Source organism: Otolemur garnettii, unplaced genomic scaffold, assembly GCF_000181295.1.
Source record: "Otolemur garnettii isolate 467f Iridium unplaced genomic scaffold, OtoGar3 scaffold00007, whole genome shotgun sequence".
NCBI lineage: Eukaryota > Metazoa > Chordata > Mammalia > Primates > Galagidae > Otolemur > Otolemur garnettii.
The window spans coordinates 38,093,181-38,119,426 of NW_003852402.1; the positions used below are offsets into that span (position 1 = coordinate 38,093,181).

A 26,246-nucleotide genomic window follows, 5' to 3' on the forward strand; every position below is an offset into this window, starting at 1 on the left:
GGTTAGGTTGTGAGACAAAGTCTTGCTCTGATGCCCAGGCTGGAGTGTAAGGATGTGATCATAGCTCACTGCAACCTCAAACTTGGGGACTCAGGTGGTCATTCAGCACAGCCTCTTGAGTAGCAAGGACTATAGTTGTGTACCACCTCACCTAGCTAATTATTTTATTATGTTCTGTAGAGACGGGATCTGGCTATGTTGCTTATTAAGCAGGTCTTGAATTCCTGGTCTCAAGTGGCTGTTTTATAGCCTATATTTGCCATTCATTTATCAATCAACAAGTATATACTGTAATGTATATTCTGTGTCAGGCATTGTGTCTCCTATAATCTCTGTAGGATACAATACATAAACATGAGTTTTTCTTTGTCTGAGTAAAGAATTTCCTGTGGTCTAGCCCTTCTGTATCATCTGTTTTAGGTTGACTGTTTCTGGTCATCTTATCATTTGAATATATGACTTATTAACTCAGGTTTCTATTTTTATATCTAGCTTTCCCCCTTATACACATATGATAAGAGAGTAGAACGGTAAGAAAACTTTAATATTAAAAGTAAAACACTGAACTATGTGTTCCCTTAACTATAGTAGTAGATAGCCTCCTAAAATTATACATTGTTTTAATTTGCCAGTCTTTTAATGCAAGACCAAGGTATTTTTTATTATTTAGTATAGGAATAGTGCTTGTTGTGCTTCTTGTATCACACCTGTAAGTCCTTCTTTGAAATAATCAGCTTCTGTTCCTTTAAAATCGAACAGAAATACTACCCAGCATTATCTAGTTCATTTCCTCTTTATACATACTCAGTTACATTTATGTCATCTTGAGTGCTGGGGTAGGAAATGTTTTCGAATATATCCATAAAAAAGCTCCTACCAGTTGGTTTTTCCTGAGAGTCATAAAGAATTGTTTCTGTGGGAAAAAAAAAAAAAAAAGAATTGTTTCTGTGAAGTAGAAATTGACTAAGAGAACTTTTCTGTATTCAAATTTGCATATTACCTATCAATAATTAACTATGTTACTAGTGATTAGGCACAGATTACCAGGATTTTAAGTGACTATAATTACATTCTCCCCTAAATTGCTGTAGTCACGTTTATATACAATTATTTTCTTTTGCTTTGTTCTTCTGAATCATCCATAATTTGTACTAATGAGTTTACAGAAAAGTTTGAGAGAGGTTTGTAATCAATCCCTAAGATTTTTTTAATGCAACTTTTAAATGTCGTCATCCAAGAATGGAGAAGCAAGAATCCATTGTACTCAATTCTAATATGAAGGCAGTAGATGAGCTAATACAAGGTGGGGAGTAGGGGAATGAGAGAGTGGGGAGAGAGGAAGAGGGAGGGGATGGGGGCATCACTGCGTGTGGCACAGCTCTTGGAGGCAGGATGCAGTTATAAGAGGCATAGCATACCTAACAGATGTAATTGGTGTAACCTAATTCTTTGTACCCTCAATGAATCCCAAACAATAAAAAAAAGAAAATTTTAAAGGAAACACTTTTCCCTGAAAATTACAAAAATAATAAAAACATAAATGTAGTTACCCTTTTAGAAACCACTGGTGGTGGGACATTTACTAAAGATGGTACTAATAGGATTATTTAACAGTTCTTTGTCTTTTAACTTTGTTTAATAGCTTATACAGGGATGAAAATATATTTTAAAATAAGAATATAAAAAAGGAAAAAACAGTTCAAATAAGGAAGATTTAGCGCCTAGATATTTATGTGAACATGACAGTGCTTAGCTATTTGACAGGTAATACATGTGCTGTGCATATTAATTCACATGCTTCTCATAGCGGCTTTGAAGGTAGTGAGTTCTATTATTAGGCTCATTTTCCACAGGTGTCTGTGGCACACAGGATAAGGAGTTTACCCAAGGACGTCCAGCCAATACGTGGCAGAGCTGGATTAATCCTAGACATTGTGGCTCTAGAATCTGTACTTTTAACAAAAACACTTTCATGAAAAGGAATAGAGCAGTGTTCAAATTTATTTCAAATGCTACTAATTTTGTCATTGTGATTTTATTCAAATTACATCTGTTTAAACACGTAACGTTTTGCTCTGTTTTAGGAATAAAATTTAATGACTTTTAAAGCCATACATGCATCATCCAAAATCTTATCTTTAAGACATGATCTCAGTCTGATTTGAGCATTTTGTAGCCCTTTTATTCAACTCTCTATTATCAGGCTTCTCAACTTTTTCCTTATAAATATGTGTGGAACAGTAAAAATAGAAGTTTTATGTACTTAAACTAGTTTGTTGAATTCGTTTATAGCTCAGGTTGACAAAGCTAGTTGTCTACCTAAAATGAAATGACCAGAGAGCATCTTTACACAACCATCTATTATTGGTAATTGCTCTGGATATGCATTCAAGAAAAACTTAAGATAAACCATGTCAGATGAGATTTTGGAAATGTATTTGAGTCATTCTTTTTCTTTCCTTATATGGCTCAATAAACTGACCAAATTTAGTCAACTATTTTAAGTCAGCAAGTCATGTGTCTTGTAATGTGCTGCCTGTGTTAGCTTTTGATTCTCTTGGCAACAATATTTTTGTGGGCATGCCTTGCCAACATCTCGTATATACTTTAAAAATGTTCAGGAGAACAGTTTGAACAATTTATACTACAAACTTAAGGATCGTGTGCGGTATCTATTTTGTGGCAAGACTTTTTATTTTTTTGAGACGGGATTTTGCTCTGTTGACCAGGCTAGACTGCAGTGATATCCACATAACTCACTGCAACCTCAAACTCCTGGGTTCAAGTCATCCTTCTGTCTCTGCCTCCTGAATAGCTGGACTACAGGCAGTAACCCCCATGCCCTGTAAAGACAAGGTCTTGCTATTACTCAGGCTGGTCTTGAACTTCTGCCTCAAGCAGTCTTCCCACTTTGGCCTCCCAGAGTGCTAGGATTATAGTCATTGACAATACTTTCAGCATTAGATTTTTTTTTTTTTTTTGGCAGTTTTTGGCCAGGGCTAGGTTTGAACCCACCACCTCTGGCATATGAGGCTGGCGCCTTACTCCTTTGAGCCACAGGGCCACCCCTCAGCATTTGATTTATATTAAAACATTTCAAAAACATATTACATTTATAAACAAAAAGAAGCAGACTTAATTGCTTTAAGATTTTTTTTCTTTTAAATATTACAAGTTATACATGTTTTGGTTAATGGTTTGCTTTTGTACTGCTTGAGTCAAAGTTAGAAGTGTGCCCATCACCCAGATAGTGCACATTGTACCGTTAGATATGATTTCACCCATCCCGCTTCCCACCTGCTTGATTTCCATTGAGTTTTACTTCCATCTGTGCTCCTGAGTATTGATCAGTTAGTTCTGATTTAATAGTAAATACATGTGGTATTTGGTTTTCCATTCTTTAGATGCTTCACTTAGGAAAATGCTCTCCAGTTCCATCTAGATTGTTGTAAAAGGTATTAATTCATTTTTTGAATGACTGAGTAGTACTCTATGGTATATATAAACTACATTTTATTAATCTCATGAATTGATGGGCACTTAGGTTGATTCCACATCTTTGCAGTTGTGAATTGTGCTATAGTAAACATTCAAATGCATGTGTCTTTTTGATGAAATGATTTTTTTTCTCCTTGGGGTAATACTCAATGCTAGGAGATTGCTGGGTCAAATGGAAGGTCTACTTTTAGTGCTTTGAGGCATTTCTATACTATTTTCCAGAAAGGTTGTACTAATGGTAGTCCTACCAGCAATGTCTAAGTTGTGCCTTTCTCTCCACATCCTTGCCAGCGTCTATCGTTTTGTGCTTCAGGTATTTATTGGTGTTTCTTATGTTACATTAAACTAAAGGCATAAACATTTAAAAATCAACATTAGCAGCAGTCCTGTATGTTAATCTTTTCAAAGAAGATTAATCACTTTCTTTAAATGGGGGAGCTTTAATAATTTGTCCAGAATTTTTTTGTATCTTCAGTGGTGAAAGATGACTCGTGAGATGACAAACATGCCTCTCTTCTAGATCCTGCCTACTTCATCTTCACTATATTTAGCTTTACTTCTTGATGTACCAGAGCTCTTTTTCACTTGTTCTTGTGTTAACACATTCAGGTGTAAAGCCTCCTTTAGGAAGTATTTTCTAACTACCATCCTTCCTCCTTAGTTTTCCTTTTCTGAGTGCCCATAATTACCAGCGGAGATGTCTATATTTGTACTTAGCATGTTTGTTTTAGTGTAATCATCTATTTTTCTTCTGTAGTGGATGGTGAATATCTTGAACTTTCTAGCTCTTAACTGAATAAAATACCATAAATACCCCTTTTCGCTAAGCAGAATATACAGATTATAATTTAAATTTCAAGTCCCATCGTTCTAATTATTGCCTCAATGCAGATAATTCCCAACTTGATGTTTTCATCCTACATTTCTTTTCAGAGCTTCAGGCCTGCATGGTTCCATAGGTGTACAGCCGCCTATAAATACCCAAAGCTAATCAAATCATCTTTCTTTCCTCAGCCTGCTTCTTGAATCTGTGGGGTTTATCTTCATGAATGGCTTCTCCCTGTCTCCCTGTCCTCCTTCATAGCCAGTCTTTCATTAAGCCTTGTACTTTGTTAAGTTTCTAATGTAGTTCCCTTCTGAGTACAGGCATACCTTGAGGATTTAGTGGATTCAGATCCAAACCATTGTAATAAAGCAAGTCACCCAAACGTTTTTGGTTTTCCAGGGTATGTAAAAGATATGTTTATACTATACTATAGTTTGTTAAGTGTATAATAGTATCATGTCTATTAAAAAATTTCTATACCAGGACAGTGATCGGAGGGATCACCTCTATGGTTTGTCTTACAAGGGTACAAGTGAATCTTTCTAAAAGTAGAGTATAAATGTCTTAACACAATAACTAAGAAAATTGACATAAAGTCTATGTTAACCAGTTTGATGAAAATATTTCAAATTGTATATCAGAACACCACACTGTACCCCATGAATGCATTAATGTACACAGCTATCATTTAATAAAAAAAAAATTTCTATACCAATATTTAAAAACACAGTGTTGCTAAAAGTGCTAACGATCATCTAAGCCTTCAGCAATTCATAATCTTTTTGCTGGTGGAGGGTCTTGCCTTGATGTTGTCTACTAACTGATGATGGTGGTAGTTACGGAAAGTCGGGGTGACTGTGACGATTTTTAGAAGTCAGACAGCAGTGAAGTGTGCCACATCAGTTGATTCTTCCTTTCACAAAGGATTGGATTCTCTGTAGCATGTGATCCATTTATCCACAGTAGAACTTATTTCAAAGTTGGAGTCAGCTCTGTCAAACCCTGCTGTGTAATATCCCAAATCCTTTCCTGTTTCAGCAGTGTTCATAATTTAGCAGGAATAGATTCTATCTCAAGAAACCATTTTCTTTGCTCATAGAAGTAACTCCTCATGTGTTTGAATTTTGTCACTAGATTGCTGTAAATCAGTCACACCTTTGGGCTTTACTTCTAATTTGAGTTTTCTTGCTATTTCCGTCAGATCTTCAGTTATTTCCTCCACTGAAGTCTTAAACCCCTCAGAGTCATCCATGAGGACTGGAATCAACCTCTTCCAGACTCCTGTTAATGTTAATGTTGGTATTTTACCTCCCATGAATCTTGAGTATTCTTTATGGCATCTAGAATGGTGAATCCTATCTGAAAGGTTTTCAATTTAGTTTGTCCGGGTCCACCATAGGAATCACTACCTGTGGTAGTTATACCCCTAGGAAGTGTATTTCTTAAATAATGATACTTGAAAGTTGAATTACATCTTGTTCTGTGGCCTACAGAATGGATGTTGTGTCAGCAAGCATGCAAACAGCACTAATCTCCTTGTACGTTTCTGTCAGAGCTCTTGGGTGACCAGGAGCAGTCCTATTCTGAAAGGAGTCTTTTTTCCTCAGCAGTAGATATGAACAGTGAGGTAAAACCATGGTATAAACCATGCTGTATACAGATGTGCTGTCATCTGTACTTTATTGTTTCATTTATAGCAGATCAGGCAGAGTGGATTTAGCGTAATTCTTAAGGGCCCTAGGATTTTCTGAATGATGAATGAACGTTGTCTCCAACTTAAAGTCACCTGCTACATTAGCCCCTGACAAGAGAATCAGCCTGTTTTTAAAGCTTTGAAACCAAGCATTGACTTCTCCACTGTAGCTACGGAAGTCCTTAATTGGCATCTTTTAATATAGAAGGCTGGATTGAAATCTGTAAACCACAATGAGATACCACCTTACCCCTGTTAGAATGGCTTTTATTAAAAAGTCAAAAAACAATAGATGCTAGTGTGGATGCAGAGAGAAGGAACTGTTAGTACAGATTAATACAACTCTACAGAAATTTCTCAAATTTAAGTTGACCTACCATTTGATCCAACAGTCCCACTACTGCATACTATATATTTACCCAAAGGAAAAGAAGTAATTTTATCAGAAAAATACCTGCACTTGAATGCTTATTACAGCACAATTCACAATTGCAAAGGTATGGAATCTACCCAAGTGCCCATCAGTTTTTGAGAGAATTAACAAATGTGGTATATGTATGCCATCGAATACTACTCAGCCGTGAAGAAGGTTGATTTTTAATGCTTTTTGCACCAGTCTGACTGGAACCAGAGACCATTCTCCTAAGACAAGTATCTAAAGAATGGAAAACCAAATAGTACATGTACTCACTATTAAATTGGAACAAACTGATGAGCAGTAAAACTCAAATGAAACTAAGGGAAGGAGGAGTAGGGGCGGGTGAAAACCTAGCTGATGGGTACAGTGAACACTATGTGAGTGATGGGCACACTTTTAACTCAAGCATTACAAAACAATCCACGTAACCAGAAACATTTGTACTCCCATAATACTTTGACATTTAAAAAAAAAGAAAAGAAAATCTGGGGTTTAGTATAGCTAGATCTGCTAGATAACTTGCTGTGGCTTCTCCATCATTGCTGTACCCGCTGCTTTACCTGGCACTTCTATGTGATGAAGGCGACTTCTTTTTGAAACCTCATGAACCAGCCTCTACTGGTTTTCACCTTTTCTTCTGTAGCTTTCTTACCTCTCTCAGCCTTGGCTTGAGGGAATATTGTGGCTGATTGATCTGTCCACAGCAGTGAAACTTTCTCTGTCTCAGCATTCAGGCTTTCTTACTGTTTGTGAGTTCACTGGCATAACACTTAATTTTTTCAAAAATATTTCTTTTGCATTCACAACTTGCCTGTTTAGTATAAGAGACCTAGCTTGGCCTGTGTCAGCCTTCAACGCGCCTTCCTCCCTAAGCTGCTTTCATTATTTTTAGCTTTTGTTTTTTTTTTTTTTGAGACAGAGCCTCAAGCTGTTGCCCTGGGTAGAGTGCCGTGGCATTACAGCTCACAGCAACCTCCAATTCCTGGGCTCAAGCGAGTCTCTTGCCTCTGCCTCCCAAGTAGCTGGGACCACAGGCTCCCGCCACAACGCCCGGCTATTTTTTGGTTGCAGCCGTCATTGTTGTTTGGCGGGTCCGGGCTGGGGATTCGAACCCGCCACCTTAGGTGTACGTGGCTGGCGCCTTAGCCGGTTGAGCTATAGGCGCCGAGCCAGCTTTTGATTTGAAGTGAAAAAATCTGACTCTTCTTTTCACTTGAACACTTATAGGCCATTGTATGGTTATTAATTGACCTAATTTCAATATTGTTGTATCTCAGGGAAAGAGAAGCAAAAGGAGAAGGAGAGAGATGGGACTTGCCAGTTGGTGGAGCAGTTTGAACACATTTATTGATTAGTTTGCTGTCTTATGGGCATGATTCACAGTGCCCCTAAATAATAACAATGGTAGCATCAAAGATTAGTGATCACATATATAATCATGGAAAAACTTGAAATATTTCTAGAATTACCAAAATGTGACACAGAGACTCAAAATAAGCACATGGTTTTAGAAAAATACTACCAATAGACTTGCTCGATTGGGGTTTGCCACAGACCTTCAACAGGTAGAGAAACACTATCCTCTAAGGAGCACAGTGAAGCGCAGTAACGTGACGTCTGCCTGTTACATCTAGTGCTGCTGGATTCAGGTTCTTCCTTCCCCAGATTGCTTCTGTGAACTTTCTGAAATACTGATCTGATCATGTCACCCTTCTACTTAAAAACGCAGGATGGCCTTTTCAAACATTGTCTTCTTGACATTCTAAAATGTTTTCTTCTAGTTTGTCCTACTGCTGAATTGAGCTACTGTTTACTGGTGAGAGTATAGTAGATTCTGTTGGTGTGTCAGAGCAGAAAGAGGTTGAAAACCATTGGTAGTCAAATCCAGTCATCTTTGTGTTATGTACAGACCTTTTATCACCTAGCCTTATCCTGTCCTACAACTTACGGATGCTACCAATTGATGACTTGCTGTTTTATTCCGCGTATTATTTAAGTTCCTAGTGTCTTTGCTTAGTTATATAATCACTTAGAGATACAATGTAAATATAAACGTGAGTGCTTAGTGACATTTTACAATGTCAAGATGATGATGTTTGAAAAGTCCATCCTGTCTATGGCCATACTACCCTGAACGTGCCTGATCTCATCTGAAAAGTCCATCCTGCCAAATGAATTGCTGCTTGAACGCTTATGTAATCTTCAAAACCTTGCTCAAATATAAGCTTCTTACTAGGACCTCTGTAGAAACTCTTAGTCACAAAAAGATGTCTTTATGTCCTCAATGACAGTTTTGTATTTTCTACCCACTTGTTCTTATGGCCCTTATATGATCATTATTATTGTTTATGGACTGTCCTATATTATGATGTGATTTTTTTTTCCTTCTCTTTATTCCTAGGGCCTTGGCATAAATACTGTTCAATATGTATAATATGAAGAATGGCTACAGGAATTAGGGGTGTTTAGCGTAAAAAAAAGAGTATGTGAGAATTCTTAGGGAAGAAAGGTTTTCATAATATTTAAATGTCACCAGTTAAAAGAGGGATTCCATTTGATACCTGATGGTGCAAAAGGAAAGGTGTTAAAAGTTAAAGGAAAACGTATCTCAGCATGTACAATTTACAAGGAGATAAGTAAAGTGCCATAGGAAGGAATAATAGTAGCCTCTTAATAAATGGTGGCCTATTATATTAGTATTTTCTTTTTAAATTGAGGTACAATTTACCTACAATAAAGAACCCAATGGCGTGGCGCATGTAGCTCAGCAGTTAGGGCGTCAGCCACATACACCAGAGCTGGTGCATTCAAATCCAGCCCAGGCCTGCCAAACAACAATGACAACTACAACAAAAAATAGCCAGGTATTATGGGGGGCACCTGTAGTCCCAACTACTTGGGAGGCTGAAGCAGGGGAGTTGCGTAAGCCCAAGAGTTTGAGGTTGCTGTGAGCTATGATGCCAAAACACTCTACTGAGGGCGACAAAGTGAGACTCTGTCTCCAAAACAAAACAAAACAAGGAACCCACCAAGTTTAAAATGTCTGATTCAGTGAATTTTTTCATATGTATATGCCTGTGTAAAAATCACCCAACATTGCCAGCCCTCCAGAAATTCATCATGTCCTTTCTTTCATTCCCACACAGCCTGAGCAGGTTTCTGAGCTCTGTCACCAGTGTGTTTATCTGGAAATCTGTAGCACGTGTCCTCCTCTGTCTGCCTTCCTTCACTTCCCTGTTTATCTGTGAACTTCAGCCGTGTTGTTGAAGATAGCAGTTCTTTTTTGTTCCATGTTCTTTTTTAATGAATGTATATAAGATTCTATTACATGAATAGGATTTCCCCACACACAAGTACATCTCCACCCCATGAATTTATCAAATCTATACAACTTTAGTAAATACCATCAGATGATTTTCTGAAATAGGTGTGGTTGCGTGAATGTTATACATTCATCAGGAATTTAGTTTTTTCTCCACATGATAATAAACTTAATGCTTTTTACTGAAGAGTTAAGTTTTTAATTTTTTTATGTAAACTCTGCCTATTTATTGGAGTTATTTTGAAAAAAATATTACAGTCTCACAACCAATGCTTTTAACCTTTACAATATATTCTTTTAGTTTTTTGCGTGAATCTTTTTAGTAAAGTTGGAATCAAATTAAGCATCCTTTCTTAAAAATTAACATTATAGGGCGGTGCCTGTGGCTCAGTGAGTAGGGTGCCAGCCCTATATACCGAGGGTGGTGGGTTCAAACCTGGCCCCAGTAAAACTGCGAGAAAAAAAAAAATAGCCGGGCGTTGTGGTGGGTGCCGGTAGTCCCAGCTTCTAGGGAGTCTGAGGCAAGGGAATCGCCTAAGCCCAGGAGTTAGAGGTTGCTGTGAGCTGTGACTCCACGGATCTCTATCAAGGGTGACAAAGTAAGACTCTGTCTCTTTAAAAAAAAAAAAAATTAACATTATAGGCATTTCCCATATTCTTTTATTTTTTCTTACACACCTGCATTTGCAGGCTTTTAAAAATAACTTAATACTCCTATGGCCATACCACTCTGAACACACTACATCTCTTCTTGAAAGCTGAGCAGAGTCAGGCCTGGTTAGTGCTTAGATGGACACTGCCCACTTAGTGTTGTAGGTATTCCTACAACAACCAAGAAGTCCCAAATATCCATAATATATTGTGAGCCTTTCCCTAAATCCTTTTATGAACAATAATTTCTTATTTGCTTGACATTTTTCTGCATTTTACAAAAAAAACATACTTGTACTATATACATTTATTAAGTAGAGAGTGATACTTCTTATTGATGATAAAATCAGGATACTGTTTTAGAGAATATGAGATTTAAAAGAGATTTAGGCAGAGAGATTTAATTAATATCTTTTCTCAAGGAAAATTAGTGATTACTCTTGTAAGTAGATCTAAAGTTATTTCAGGTCACTCTGAGTCAATAGTTCATCTCAAGTAACATGTTATACTACTTTCTAACAGAATTTTGATGTTTCTTCTTTTCTTTGTTAACAGATAGCTGTTGCTCTCAAATCTCTGTTTTTCCTTTAAATGCTTCTCCATGTTGTTGTCTCAAGCAGCATAAGCATATGTTATTTACATACTCATTAATCATCTCCTATGTGTAAGGTGTGTTCTGGGCACTTTCAGACCCAGCCATAGGTTGCTTGTAATCTGATTCAGAAGGAGGAATCACAGATACTTAAGAATTTTAATCATGGCAGAGAATTTTAGTGATGTATAACCCAGCTTCTTCCTTTCACTTGAAATATGCAGACACTAAAACTGCCAATGATTGAATTAGTTGTCCACAGCTCAGAATTTGTGGCAGAGCCAGAACTAGAACCTAAAACCAAAAGCTGTGATTCCTCTCAGTGCTTTTCCCCTTCAGGTGCATTGTATGGTGCTTTTCTTGACATAACTTTGTCATTTTTCTTCTTAGGGGAATGCTATTAAAAGCATTTCTTTTGCTTCTGTGGCAGATAAAAGAAAATTGGTTTAATTTATACAACAAATACAACGTAACTAAGATGTGTGATATACCATTGCAGAGACTACAGGCAGGTTAAATGTGTGTCAACTAGGAACATCTGTGAAAAGCAGTGTGTTAGTATGGAAAGAGCTTAGTTTTGGGGATCTGAGAGTCTGTGCTAGAATCTCAGCTCTGTTATTGCCGGTGTTTGTGATTTATTTAAGCTGCTAATTCTCTTTGAATCTTAGCTTCCTCCTTTATTCACTCACTCATTTCTTGAGACCCTTCCACATGCTAAGAAGGTACTTCATGCTTTGAAGGGACTGGGAGGATGACAGCAAAGTTCCTGCTCTCATTAAGTCCTCATGCTGGGTGTAGGGTAAACAAATGGTTAAAAAATTGGCAAAATATATAGTATGTGTGATGATAAATGGTATGGAGAAAAATGACGCAGATACTCAGGATATAAAATGGTAGAGTAGTGCTGTGAATTGGTTGGCTTTTGTTTGTTTGGGCTCAAGAGATCCTCCTGCCTCAGCCTCTGGAGTAGCTGGGATTACAGGTGCCCACCATGATGCCTGGCTAGTTTTTGTATTTTTAGTAGAGACAGGGTCTTGTTCTTGCTTAGGCTGGTCTTAAGCTCCTGAGCTCAGGCAGTCCATCTGCCTTGGCCTCCCAGAGTGCCTGGCCTGTAATTTACATATGGTGGCCAGGAAGGGCATTACAACAGGTGACAGTTAAGCAAGACTTAAATTTGCGAATGTGATTACAGGCATATCTCGCACCTTGCTTGTTTGTAATGACAATTCCTTAAATGTGACAAGCCAGCCCCACACTGCTTTTTTGTAGGTTGAGACGCCAGTTAAGAAGCTCTTTTGGCTTGGCGCCTGTGGCTCAAGTGGCTAAGGCGCCAGCCACATACACCTAAGGTGGCGGGCTCCAATCCAGCCCAGGCCCGCCAAACAACAATGATGTCTGCACCAAAAAATAGCCAGGTGTTGTGGCGGTGCCTGTGGTCCCAGCTGCTTGGGAGGCGGAGGCAGGAGACTTGCTTGAGCCCAGGAGTTGGAGGTTGCTGTGAGCCATGATGCCACAGCACTTTACCCAGGGGGACAGCTTGAGGCTCTATCTCAAAAAAAAAAAAAAAAAAAAGAAGCTCTTTTGTGTTTTCCCCATCAGTTGTACTCTGTCTTTCTGCCATATTATTTTTTTGTTGTTAATGTATTTTCATCCCTTGAAAATAGTTTATTTTCCCAAATATAAAAAAACATGGACTTCTTTTGGTGTTAGGTACTGGTTAGCTTTTAATGTGCTAGTTTTAAGCCTCTTTAATGGGTGGGAAGGTAATGTTTTATGTGTAACAAAATCTATTAAAACCACTTTTTATGACACTCAGTCTTTATTACTTTCAGAGCTACCTAAAAATGTTTTTGAGGATTCTTAATAAACTTGATTTTTTTGTGCATTTATAAGGGTAGCACATTAATTTTCCAACAGAGATGTCTTGGCAGTAAACCAAAGAGAATAGTATAAACTAATGAGTCTGTTGATGGATCATATTAGAACCATTTTTAAAGAATGTAGAGAGGGTGGTCATCAGTCCGTATACTCTTAGTTGTGTGTCAATTCTGTGATCACAGATAAGAAACAAGAGTTGACTAGCTTATTTACCCTGTTTTTCTTAAAAGCCACTTGCCCCTCTGAGCAAATAGTTTAGACTTTTGCATTAGGAAGAAAGCCCTCTCATCAGTTTCTTGAATGGATTGCATGCCATCTTCCTAACCCCTGAAATCATTTACCTTTGTGTATGACACAGACTTCATGTTCTTAAACAGAAATCCTTGGTAATACTTGTTTTTCCATAGGGACTATATTATAATGATTCTGAGTAGCACCAATTCTAGAAAGCCTCCCCAGAGTAGAGAGCATATTTATATCTATGAATCTAACCTATCTCATAAGACATTTATGAAGTGCTTATATTGTATGTATCATTATAGGTTGAATATCCCTAATTTGAAAATCTGAAATCCAAAATACTCCAGAATCCAGAGTATTTGATCACCAGCATGAGTCTCAAATGCTTAAGCATTTCAGATTACAGATGTTAAAGTGGTATAATGAAGGTGTTTCAGAATAAAAAAATCTGAAATCCAAAACGCTTCTCATCCCAAGCATTTTGGATAGGGAATGTTGTTTTGGGGTTTTTTTTTTTTTTGCAGTTTTTGGCAGGAGCTGGATTTGAACCCGCCACCTCCAGCATATGGGGCTGATGCCCTACTCATTTAAGCCACAGGCGCCACACGATAAGGAATGTTCTAACCTGCAATACATTTTCAGTAAATGGTTCCTTTTAGAGAATTTAAATTTTAATTAAAAAAGCTAAAAATTTTACATGTAAAGAACTACAGTATATGAATATATACACATATAAATCTCCATAATACAATGAGGAAACTTTTGATTATCATTAGAGTTCCAGACATTCGTATTGGAGAGATTCAGCTGGCTGAACATCTTCTTGTGCTAGACCTGGAAGGGTGGGAAGAACTAATATGTGCTTTGTTTTATGGAGCAGATATTTAATGAGTGCAGATGAGTAAAGGCACCAAAGCTAAAAAGCATGGATTATAAATAGAAAACAACATGGAAGTCACATTGATGGGATGAAGAGTATACATTTGAGAAATATGTATTATAGATATCTCTGCATGCTAGGCTCTGCTTTAGGTGTCCTATCTAGTGAGGAATGAAACAGACAAATTTTCATTTCTGTTGGAGGTGGTACAAAACAGATAAAAGTAAGATAACTGTGAATATTTGTGTCATATTGATGACAGAGTAGATGGGATTTACTCATTCATCATTCATTCTTTATTTGCAGACAGGGCCTCCCACTGTTGCTTGGCCTAGAATGCCACATTGTCATTATAGCTCACTGCAGCCTCAAACTCCTGGGTTCCAGCAATCGTCCTTCCTTAGCCTCCTGAATAGCTGAGACTGCAGGTACAAGGCCAGGCGAATTTTTGTTTATTTCTTGTAGAGAAGACTTCTTGCTATTGCTCATGCTGGCCTTGAGCTCTTGGCCGCAAGTAATCCTCTTTCCTCAGCCTCCCAGAGTACTTGGATGGCAGGCATGAGCCACTGCTCCCCAGCCTTAGGAATTACTTTAAAAGGACATGCAGGAGGGCCTTTCTGAAGAAGAAACATCCTCATTGAGACTTGTGTGATGGGAAGGAGCCAGCTTGCCTGAATCTGGGGCAGAGCATTCCTGGCAGTGTAATCAGCAAGAACAAAGGCTGAAGTATCTCGTCAAGGCATAGAAATCCCCACTGTAGCTGGAGCAAGGTGATCTTAGAAACTGCTATGAAGTACAAGTACTTTGGAGAGGGTTTTTATGAAGATAATGTATAGGAATCAACAAATCAATATGACCTGGCCCTAGTAAGTACTGATAAAAGTTCCCTTCTTGTTTATTGTAGAGCTGTGAATTCTAAAACTTTTTCATTTCAGGACCTCTTGTTAGCCTTTAAGAATTATTGATGATTCGGCTCGGCGCCTGTGGCTCAAGCGGCTAAGGCGCCAGCCACATACACCTAAGGTGGCGGGTTCGAATCCCCAGCCCAGGCCCGCCAAACAACAATGATGGCTGCAACCAAAAAATGGCCAGACGCTGTGGCAGGCGCCTGTAGTCCCAGCTACTTGGGAGGCTGAGGCAGGAGACTCGCTTCAGCCCAGGAGTTGGAGGTTGCTGTGAGCGTGATGCCATGGCACTCTACCCAGGGGGATAGCTTGAGGCTCCGTCTCAAAAAAAAAAGAATTATTGATGATTCCAATGAGCTTTGGTTTCTGTAGGCTACGTATATTAATATTTAGAATCTTAGGATTAAAATTAAAGATTTAAAATATTTATTAATTCTTTAAAAAAAAATAGTAATTTGCCCATGTTACATAGGAAGCATTTTTAAGTATAATCCCTAATTCAGTTTTTCTTGGAAGTTTGAATTTAACTTTGGTAACAAATATACTGTTGCTTTTCTTGTAGTGGCAGACTCATTTTGTTCATTTTTAAGAAAATGCCCCAAAATTGAAGTTAGATTTTTAACTCTAGTTTGTCATTTAAGTAGGAATAATATTCCATGGAAAGGTGGCTAGTTCAGCTTCCAGCTCAGTTTTATAAGTGCTTTCCCTCTAGATACCATCTTTCTCAGAATAATTGCTCGAATGCATACGTCCTATCTTGTTCCACAGAATACTAAAAAGACATGTATAAGGGGGCAGGATTTAATAAATACTTCTTTTCAAGGACATTCGTGAGTTTTTAAAAATAGAGTATAGTGGTCATGGCAGTGACTGTTAATAGAGATTTAGGGGTTGTTAACAGAGGTTTGGGGGTTGTTAATAGAGATTTGGGGGTTTTGTTTGTTTGCTGCTAAGACACCTGCAGTTTTACAGCTAAGACTTTTGACCCATCAAATGGGCATGTCAACAAAATTTAAAAGAAAATAACATCTCAAAATTATTTTGAAAATAGTTTCGACTTTGTCAGCTCCCTGAAGAATCTTGCATTCCCCCTCCCCTCGGCAGACCACACTTTGAGGTCTATTGCCTTACAGAATATTATTGGTAGTTATAATGTTTTGATCGTTTGTATTTTAATGTGTATTTGTTTTGCTAATTGGGTTCCCATAAAGAGTCTAGCTATATTTAGTATTGTTATATGTGTATCTGTGCAGGGACTCTTAAAATTTAGGTAGTATCATTGGCCTGTTTGACAGTGTATAATCAAAATAGCAGCAGATTGAGAGAAAATATTTATAACACTAAAGTGCTGACTTGAACATCATATGTTACAGTGCAACCATATAACAAAAACACTTGTACCCCCTAAATCTATTAGAAAACAAAAAAGACTACTGACAAGTGATGTTGGCTCATGCCTGTTATCCCAGCACTTTGGGAGACTGAGGTAGAAGGATTGCATGCTCATGTGTGGCTAGGAGTTCGAGACCAGCCTGGGTAGAACATACTAAGACCCTGTATCTACACAAAATTTTAAAAAGGTAGCCAGATATGGTGGTGTGCACATGTAGTCCTAGCTACTTGGGAAGCTGAGGCAGGAGGATTGCTTGAGCCCAGGAGTTCGAGGTTACAGTAATCTACAGTGGTGCCACTGTACTCTATCCTGGGCAAAAGAATGACACGATATCTCTTTTAAAAAAAAAATAGAGATAGTGTGGCGCCTGTGGCTCAAAGGAGTTGGGCGCTGGCCCCATATGCCAGAGGTGGCAGGTTCAAACCCGGCCCCAGCCAAAAACTGCAAAAAAAAAAAGAAAGAAGGAAGGAAAAGCTACTAAGTAGGAATTTTGTTCTATTGATGTATTTTTTAGAGTGTTGATTCAGATTTTTTTCAATCATGTATTCTGTTTTGTTTTTAGGCTTGCATTGATGATAATGTTGATATGGTGAAGTTTCTGGTGGAAAATGGAGCAAATATTAATCAACCTGATAATGAAGGCTGGATACCACTACACGCAGCTGCTTCCTGTGGATATCTCGATATTGCAGAGTAAGCTAGTTCTGTGGGGTTTTTTCCTCCAGAGGGTACAAATGATTAGGTTACAGTGTTTGCATTTATTAGGCAAGATCCTGTTATAGTTGTGCCCCTCACCTAGGTGTGTACTGTATGTTCTTACTTTGTGCCTATCAGGTGACAGCATATCACTGTCCCTCTCTCCTCTCCCTTCTTCCCACCTCCCCCCAACTTGAATTAAATTGAGTTTTTCTCTTATGTAGGCATGTATTAGTTTATTTACTGGCTTCTATTAGTATCAAATACATTGGATACTTTTCCATTCTTATGATACCTTACTAAATAGCCTCTACCGTTCAACTCTATCCAGGTTAATAGAAAAGATGTTAAATCTCCATCTTCTTGTGGCTGAATAGTATTCCTGGTGTACGTATACTCATTTATTAATCTACTCATGGGTTGATTCCACATTTTGGCAATTATAAATTGAGCTGCCATAAACAAATGTGTTTTGGTTTCATTCTGATACTATTCTATCTATTTTATTTATTTTTATTGTTTAGTCATTAACAGATTTATGTATTATTTGTTATTTTTCCTTTTTTTAATTTCAGAAAATTACAGAAGTACAAACATTTTGGTTACATGAGTTGCTTTTGTACAATTTGAGACAAAGTTATGAGTGGCCCATCACCCAGAGAATGTGCCCTTTATCTACTAGGTGTGAGTTTATCCATCCCCTCTCTCCCTCCCACTTGCTTGATTTCTGTTGAGTTTTACTAGCACATGAGCGCATAAGTACTGATAGGTTAGGTGAGTACTTGTGCTGTTTATTTTTCCAATCTCATGATACTTCACTTGACAGAATGGTCTTCAGTTCCATCTACGTTGTTAAAAAAGACATTAGTTCACCATTTTTCTTTATGGCTGAGTAGTACTCCATGGTATATATTTACTACATTTTATTAATCCACTCATGAATTAATAGGCATGTAGGTTGATTCCACATCTTTGCGATTGTAACTTGTCTTGCAATAAACATTTGAGCGCAAGTATATTTTCAATAAAATGGCTTTTTTTTCTTTGCTGAATCAAAAGGTAGCTCTGCTTCCCTTGAGTTCGTCCCATACTGCTTTCCATAGTTGTACTAGTTTGCAGTCCCACAAACAGGGTATGAAAGTTCCCTTCTTCCTGTATCCATACCAGCATCTATTGTTTTGGAACTGTTTGATAAAAGCCATTCTCAGTAGAGTAAGGTGATATCTCATTGTAGTTTCCTTGATGATTAGAGACTTGGAGCACTTTTTCATATATTTATTGGCCATTAGTGAGTCTGCCTTTTGAAAATCTATTCATGTCTTTTGCCCACTTTTTTATGGGGTTGTTTGTTTTTTCTTTTTTCTTTTTCTGATTTGTTTGAATTTTTTGTAGATTCTGGTTATCAACCCTTTTAGATGTACAGCATGAAAATATTTTCTCCCAATCTATATGTTGTCTGTTCACTCTGTTGATTATTTCCGTGACTGTGCAGAAGCTTTTTAATGTGATCAGGTCCCATTTGCTTATTTTGCTGTGATTGGGGTCGTCTTCATAAATTCTTTGCCCAGGCTTGTACTATAAGTGTTTTCCCAACACTTCTAAATTTCTTCTAGAATTTTATAGTTTCATGCCTTAGGTTTAAGTCTGTTATCCATTATGAGTTCATTTATGCAGGTGGTGAGAGGTGTGGATCCTATTTCAGTCTTCTACATGTGGTTGTCCGTCTTCCCTACCACCATTTATTGAATAGAGATTCTTTTCCCCAGTGTATATTTTTGTCTGCTTTGTCAAAGATCAGTTATCTGTATGTGGATGGTTTTATATCTGGGTTCTCTGTTCTATTCCATTTGTCTGTTTCTCTGTTCTTGTATCAGTACCATGCTGTTTTGTTTACCGTAGCCTAGTAAATTGGTTACTAGAGTCTGGTAAATTGCTGCCTCCCAATTGGTTCTTTTTCCTTAAGGCTCTTTGGCCATATGCAGTCTTTTACAGTTCCATACAAAGCCTAAAATAATTTTTTCTAGATCAGCAAAAAATGGCATTGGTGTTTTAATGGGGATTGCATTGAATCTATAAATTGCTTTGGGGTAGTATGGACATTTTAACAATGTTGATTCTGCTGATTTATGAGTATAATATGTTTTTTCATTTGTGTACTTCCTCTGAGATTTCCTTTCTCAGTGCTTTATAGTTTTTCCTGTAGAGCTCTTTCACCTCCTTGGTTAAATATATTCTTGGGGATTTTATTTTCATTTTTGCTATTGTGAAAGGTATTGAGTCTTTGATTTCATTCTCAACTTGACTATTGTTGGCTTGTAGGAATGTTACTGATGTGTATATTAACTTTGTAACCTGAGACTTTGCTGAATTTATTTACCAATTCCAGGAGTTTCTTGGTAGAATCTTTGTGGTTCTCTAGTTAGAGGATCATATCATCAGCAAAAAGTGAGAGTGTGACCTCTTCTTTCCCCGTTTGGATATCCTTGATTTCCTTGTAATGCCTCATTGCTGGCTAGGATTGCCAGCTCTGTGTTCATTAACAGAAGTGACAGTGGACAGAGTTGTCTGGTTCCAGATGTATGCAGGAATGCTGTCAGCTTTTCCGTGTTCAGTGTGATGTTGGCTGTGAGTTTGTCATATGTGGCTTTTATAATTTTCAGATATGTTCCATCTATGCTTATTTTGTTAAGAGTTCTTATCATAAATGGATGTTGAATTTTGTCTAGTGCTTTTTCTGTGTCTACTGAAAGGATCATATGATCTTTGTTTTTGCTTTATTTATGTGGTGAATAACATTTATAGATTTGAGCATGTTGAACCATCCTGGATTCTCTGGAATAAAGACTGTTTAGTCATGGTATTTTATTTTTTTGATGTGCAGCTGAATTTGGTTTGCTAGGATTTTACTGAGAATTTTTGCATCTGTATTCATAAGGGATATTGATCTGTAGTTTTCTTTTTCTTTTTTCTTTTTTTTTTCTTTTTTTTGACAGTGTTTCACTATGTCACTCTCAGTAGAGTGCCCACTCTTGGGCTTAAATGATTCCCTTGCCTCAGCCTCCCAAATAGCTGGGACTACAGGCATCTGCCACCATGCCTGGCTTTTTTTGTTATTGTTGTATTTGTCATTGTTGTTTAGCAGGCCCGAGCCAGGTTCAAACCCACCAGCCCCAGTGTATGTGGCTGGCGCCCTAACTACTGAGCTATAGGTACCGAGCCTGTAGGTTTTTTTTTTTTTTTTTTTCCTTTTCTGGCTTTGGTATCAAGGTGATATTGTAGAACAAGTTAGATTTCTTCTTGATATTGCGAAATTATTTCTGTAGTAGAGGTACCAGTTCTTCCTTGTAGGTCTGATAAAGTTTAGCTGTGGAACCATCTGGTCCAGAACTTTTTCTTTTGGTTAGAAGATTTTTTATTGCTGCTTTAATTTCAGTACTGGTATTGGTCTGTTCAGGAGTTCTGTTTCTTCCTCCTTGAGCCTTGGAAGGTTGTATGTTTCTAAGAATTTGTCTATTTTCTCAACATTTTCCAGTTAATGTACATAGAGATTTTTATAGTATTCAAAGATGATATTTTGTATTTTTGTGGTATCAGTCATAATAGTTCCTTTTTCATTTCTGGTAGTGCTTCTTGGGGTCTTTTCTGTTATGTTTCTGGTTAATCTAGCAAGAGTCTGTTGATTTTATTTATCTATTCAAAGAACCAACTTTTGGGGGTTATTAATCTTCTTAATAATTCTTTTGTTCCTGGTTTCATTAGTTCTATTCTGACTTTTATTGGGTTTTTTTTTATTGTTGTTGTGTTTGGCATTGATTTGCGCTTCCTCTTCCAGTTTCTTGAGGTGATTCATTAGATTTTTGACTTTTGCATGAAGGCGTTTTAAGGCTATGAATTTTCCTCTCAGAACTGTTTTAGCCTACAGATTTTGATAACTTGTGTTCCTTTTATCATTTAGTTCAAAGAATCTCACCCAACTGTCATTCAACAGTAGGTTGTTTAGTTTCCGTGACTTTGTGTAGAGATGAGTGTTTCTGTTGGAATTGATTTCTTATTTTATTCCACTGTGGTCTGAGAAAATACATGGTATAATTTCAATTTTTTTTTTTTTTGATTTGTTAAGACCTATTTTGTGGCCTAGAGTGTGACCAGTCTTGGAAAATGTTCCATGAGCTGATGAGAAGATTGTATATTTGATAGTTTTGGGGTAGAGTATTCTCTAAATGCCTGTTAAACCTACTTATTCTAGAGTCCTGTTTAAGTCCATTGTTTCTTTGTTTGGGTGGGAACTCAGGAGCAGCTCACAGCATGGGTGGAGAAAGATTTCTCATACAAAGATTAGGATAAAAATTACTAAAAAGTTTATTTTACTTTTTCAAGAAAGAAAGAGTAGAAAAAATGGCATGGCACTGAGAAGGCAGCAGGATGGTGCCTGTAGCTGAGGAAAAGCTGCTTGGGCTTTGCAAGGGTGAAAGTGGCTTTTACTTTTTTGCTTCAGATTGATAATGGGAATGGCTATGAAGTAGCTGAGTTTGCTGTTTCTATTTTTTATTTCTCTGTGAGGCTGACTGTATCAAAGATCCTTGGAATCTGGTCCTGCAGGAGCTAGAAGGAAGCGCTCACGCTGCTTCTATTTAGGGCTCTTCAAGGCTGTGAAATGGACTTCTAGAGATAACAGATAATGAAGTGGGTGTAAAGAGCCCCAGGTGTTTACTGATTACTGTAGTTATTACATATAAAACCCCCCAAAGGATAGTTGTGCTGTTTCCCTCCAAAAGAGCCATTGGTGATGTGAGTTTATTTCTCTTACTTTCTGTTTAATAGATTATTTTATCTTTTAGCTAGTCTCCAAGAAGGCCACCTTTCAGTTTGGCTTTATAATTTAGATAAATATCAGATCCAGTACCAGAACTTGCTCTATCTACCCTGTTTCCTCCCATGCCCTACTGGTATCCATGTAAAAAAAAAAAATGTTACACTCTATCCCAGTTTGGGTTTTTTGATAATATAAGTATTATTATTTAAAATAAGTGTTACTCCCCTCAATTTGTAGAGCAAATGTACATTTTAGAATTGTTAAATGATGAGTAGGATTTTTGCCTCTGGGAGTTGGAAGCTGCAGTAATAGAGTAAAGGATTGGTGCATATAAATGATCTTAATAAAGACCTGTTCAGGAGTTAATGTGTGCTCCGAGAAATTTAGAGTCATTTCCTTGAGGAGAAATTAAAAGAGATAGGAAATGCTGAAGACAGAATCTTGAGCATTTCTCCTCTTTAAGGATTGCTTTCTGAAGAGAAGTATTTAAATGACTTTCCCACATTTCAAATTTGTTTTTTACAAATAACCAACCTAGTGTCTAGTTTCACAGATAGGCACATTTCTCCTACAAGCATTAGTCTGCTCTTTGTTATTGGCAATTCATTATAGTGTAATTGTGGAGCCATGATTTTAAGCTTTCAGAAATTGAGCAAAGCATTGGCAAGGAATCAGGAAATTAGACCAGTAATATGATTTAGGTTCAAAAATAATACTTTCAGTTATGGTTTTTTGATGACATTTCAATTTTTTGGCAATTAAAAATGAGAGAGAAGTGTGGTGGCTCACTCCTATAATCCTAGCATTTTTTGGAAGCCAAGGTGGGATAATCACTTGAGGCCAGGAATTCAAGACCAGCCTGAGAAAGAGCAAGATCTCATTTCTACAAAAAAAAAAAAAAAGAAAAGAAAAGAAAAATTAGCCAGATATGGTAGTGCATGCCTATAATCTCAGCTACTTGGGAAGCTGAGGCAAGTGGATCACTTTAGGAGTTTGACGTTTCTGAGAGCTATGATGATGCCACTACATTCTAGCCTGAGGAACAGAATGAGACCCTGTCTCAAGAAAAAAAAAAGAATGTCAGGCTCTGGGAAGATAAAGTAAATAGATATGCTTTTCTCATATTCTTCCTGCTATGTACAACTAAAAACACTGAACATTTACATACAGAGTACAAAAACAAAAAATTCTGAGAGGTAGAGAGAAGAGAGCAGAGGAGCTAGGAATCTCAACACCCAAAGAACACTCCAGGGTAAGTTCTCCAGCCATTCTGCCTCATCCATCTCACAGTTAAACATGCAGAACATGAGAACTCAGAAGTGCCGGTGGGCACAGACATAAATAGCTCCAGTGCTCTCTTTAGGCAGAGTTAGGAAAGGGACACCTTAGCAAGACAGAAAACTTTTGGAAATAACCAAAAGTTATTTCCAAACTCCAACTAAACACTGTAGAAAAAGATCTCGTCCCACTGGTCTGTGTTAACAAAGGCCAAGTAGGGAGCCTAGACTTTTAAATGAGATAATGAAACACCTGCAGTGTAATGGTGTGAGATTATGCCAGGTACAGACTTGGGACTTTAATCCCGATAGGGTGATTAACCCTCCTGCCACCTGCAGTGCCACTGGAGACCATGTGGGAAGCCCAGACTTCTACTCCTACCAGGGAGTAAAGAGAAGTTGCTGTCCCAACTCCTTGCTGCATGGTGTCAGAGGAGTTCTAGTGGAGAGTGAATACTTTCACCATTGCCCAGCAATAAAGAGGCCTTCCTGTGGCTCAGTGAGTAGGGCACTGGCCCCATATACCAAGGGTGACAGGTTCAAACTGCAACGGCCAAGCTACAACAAAAAATATCTGGCCGTTATGGTGGGCGCCAGCTACTTGGGAGGCTGAGGAAAGAAAATTGCCTAAGCCCAAGAGCTGGAAGTTGCTGTGACACGATGGCAGTCTACTGAGGATGACAAAATTAGACTCTGTCTCTTAAAAAGAAAGAGGCCTTCCTCACCTATCAGCCTGTTCTCCCACCCCTGGATGCCCATGGAGTCACATGGGAGCCATAGTGAGGTACTAATAACCCTCTTGATCAGAGAGGTGTATTAGTGGAGGTTTGGTAGAGACTCAGAGCTCCTATCCAGACCAGAAGTATCATGAAGCCACTGCCCCATGTCTGGTGTCTGATAGATTCTGAAAGGTAGAAGAAAGCAGAGGAGCTAGGGATCTCAGGACCCAAAAAACCCATAGTCATGAGTTCCCTGGAGGATAAATGGGGACCTGACTTCTACCCCTCCTTGCTGTAATAAGATGATACTTCCCTATCTCTGCTAGAGCAAAATGAGAGAGAGCCAACTAACAGACGATTTAAATAAGATCTAGAGTCTCAGACATAGTACTCAAAATGTCTAAGTTTTAATTGAATTGTTGTATCAAGAAGATCCCAAATTGAATGACAGAAGACAACTAATAGAGACCAACACAGGATGACAGCGATACTAATGTGAATATTACCTGACAGGGATTATAAAGTAGCTATCCTAAAAATGTTTCAGCAACAGCTATTTAACTAATGTTAAAATTACCTGGATTATAAAGTAACTGTCCTAAAAATGTTTCAACAACCAATTTTAAACATGCTTGAAACAAATGAAAAACCAAAGTTTTGCAAAAAATAGAAAACCTGCAAAGAATTAGTAAATATGAAGATGCATCAATTTTAGAACTGAAAAATCCAATATCTAAAATAAAAGGCTCCATGGGGGAGCTCAACAGCAGAATGTAAAGGTTAGAAGAATAAATTAGTAAATTGATAGAATAGAAATTGCCAAATTTAAACAACAGAAAGAAAATGTGACTAAAATGAACAGAGCCTCAGGGACTGTAACAAAAGAGCAACGTTCATGCTGTCTGGATCTCTCTGAGTAAGTGGGAAAGTGGGCACGGCCAAAAGGGATTCAAAGACACGATTGCTGAAAACTTCCCCAGATTTGGCAAAAGACATAAACATACAGTTAAGAAACTTTGCAAACTTCAAAAAGGATAAATCAAAGCCATCCACACCGAGACATGTCACATGCAGATGTTTGAGAAGTAAAGAAATAGCCAATAGCTTTGCTAATTATGCCTTTTGTTAGATTTTTCAATTAGCACATACACAGATAGTTTTGCAAAAGTCCATTTGGGTCATGTCTTGATTTTGAGACTAATACATTTATTTAGCCGAAATTATTTATCAAATCAGAATTACAAGAATATTATAAATCTCAGTTAAACCTATCAGTTTACTATTTTTTGTTTATACAATTTGTTAGGAATTTCATCCCGCACTTGGTGGCATCTCTTGAGTTGGCCACCTTTGTATTGCTCAGGGAAATCTTTAATCACCGTTAAGAAAATATAGATGTTCTTTGCCCTGAAGTACTCATTAGAGTTGTTCATCTGAAAAGCAGTTCAATTCCCAGACCTTCAGTTTGGGACTCGTGAAATCCAATGGGATTTTTTTCTAATTAGCAGTAACACAAATTGCTTCAAATATCCCTCCTTTTGTTCTAAAGGAAATCTAGCTATTTTTAATATCTTTAAGGTCCTTCAAAGTAAACTTCTTAATATTCTAGATATTGTGTATTTTGTTTCACGTTATCCCAAATGTTGCTTTCTAAATGTAACTATTTTACATAATATGGTAATAGATGGTATTTTGATTTTATTAACTCACTTAAACTTCATACCATTCTGTAAGTTATTTTGTAAAGTAGGCTTCAAGCGTTTAAGTTTATGAATGTCACACAGTTGTTAATAGGCAGAGGTTGGAGCTGAACTCAGAGTCTGCAGAGCATAAAAGTTGCTGCTTTTTTTTAAACCCACCATCCTTTGAGTGGTATTTGAAGATTATTCATGGTTGATAAGAATTAATGTCATGGGATTTTTTTTTTCAAATACATATATTTTTATACTTATATTTGCAAATTATAGTTTGGGAGTGGAGGAGAGGTTTGTGACACATTATGTGCACGCATGCATACATACCTAAACTTCTGGCTCAGGATTGCTCTGGGCCCTGCTTCCTGATAGCAGTTGTGAAACTTTATTCTTGTCAGTCTCTTCTAACATCCTTCCTGTTTATATAAATTTTAGATTGTGTGTAGTTGGCTCTGACTTGGTATTTCCTTGAAACTGTTTCCCGTATATATAGCTCCCTGTGCTATAATCAGTAGCACTATAGCTACTCTCAGATATTTCTTTTATTCTCAGTCTTTGTATCCGTTGAATGATTTCTAACATCTAAACAGAATAAAAGTATTTCTATGCATTAGCCTTTGCCTAGCAGAATAATTACATAGTCTCCTGGGACTTTACAGTTTCTTATTTTATTTATCTTTCTGCTTCAGACTTTTGTATTTATTTGTAGTATACAAGGAAATTGTCCTGTTTAATTTTATGTTACATTTTT

General features: G+C 37.5%; 1 protein-coding gene across 3 annotated transcripts in view; it reads left to right on the forward strand.

Moving 5' to 3' along the window:
* Positions 1-26,246, forward strand: part of PPP1R12A (protein phosphatase 1 regulatory subunit 12A) — a 146,665-nt gene that overhangs the window by 39,157 nt on the left and 81,262 nt on the right. For all 3 annotated transcript variants that reach the window (XM_003783388.3, XM_012801208.2, XM_012801207.2), the window contains exon 2: positions 16,859-16,989. In XM_003783388.3, coding sequence (XP_003783436.1) covers positions 16,859-16,989 — 131 coding nt within the window. The remainder of the gene's footprint in view (positions 1-16,858; positions 16,990-26,246) is intronic.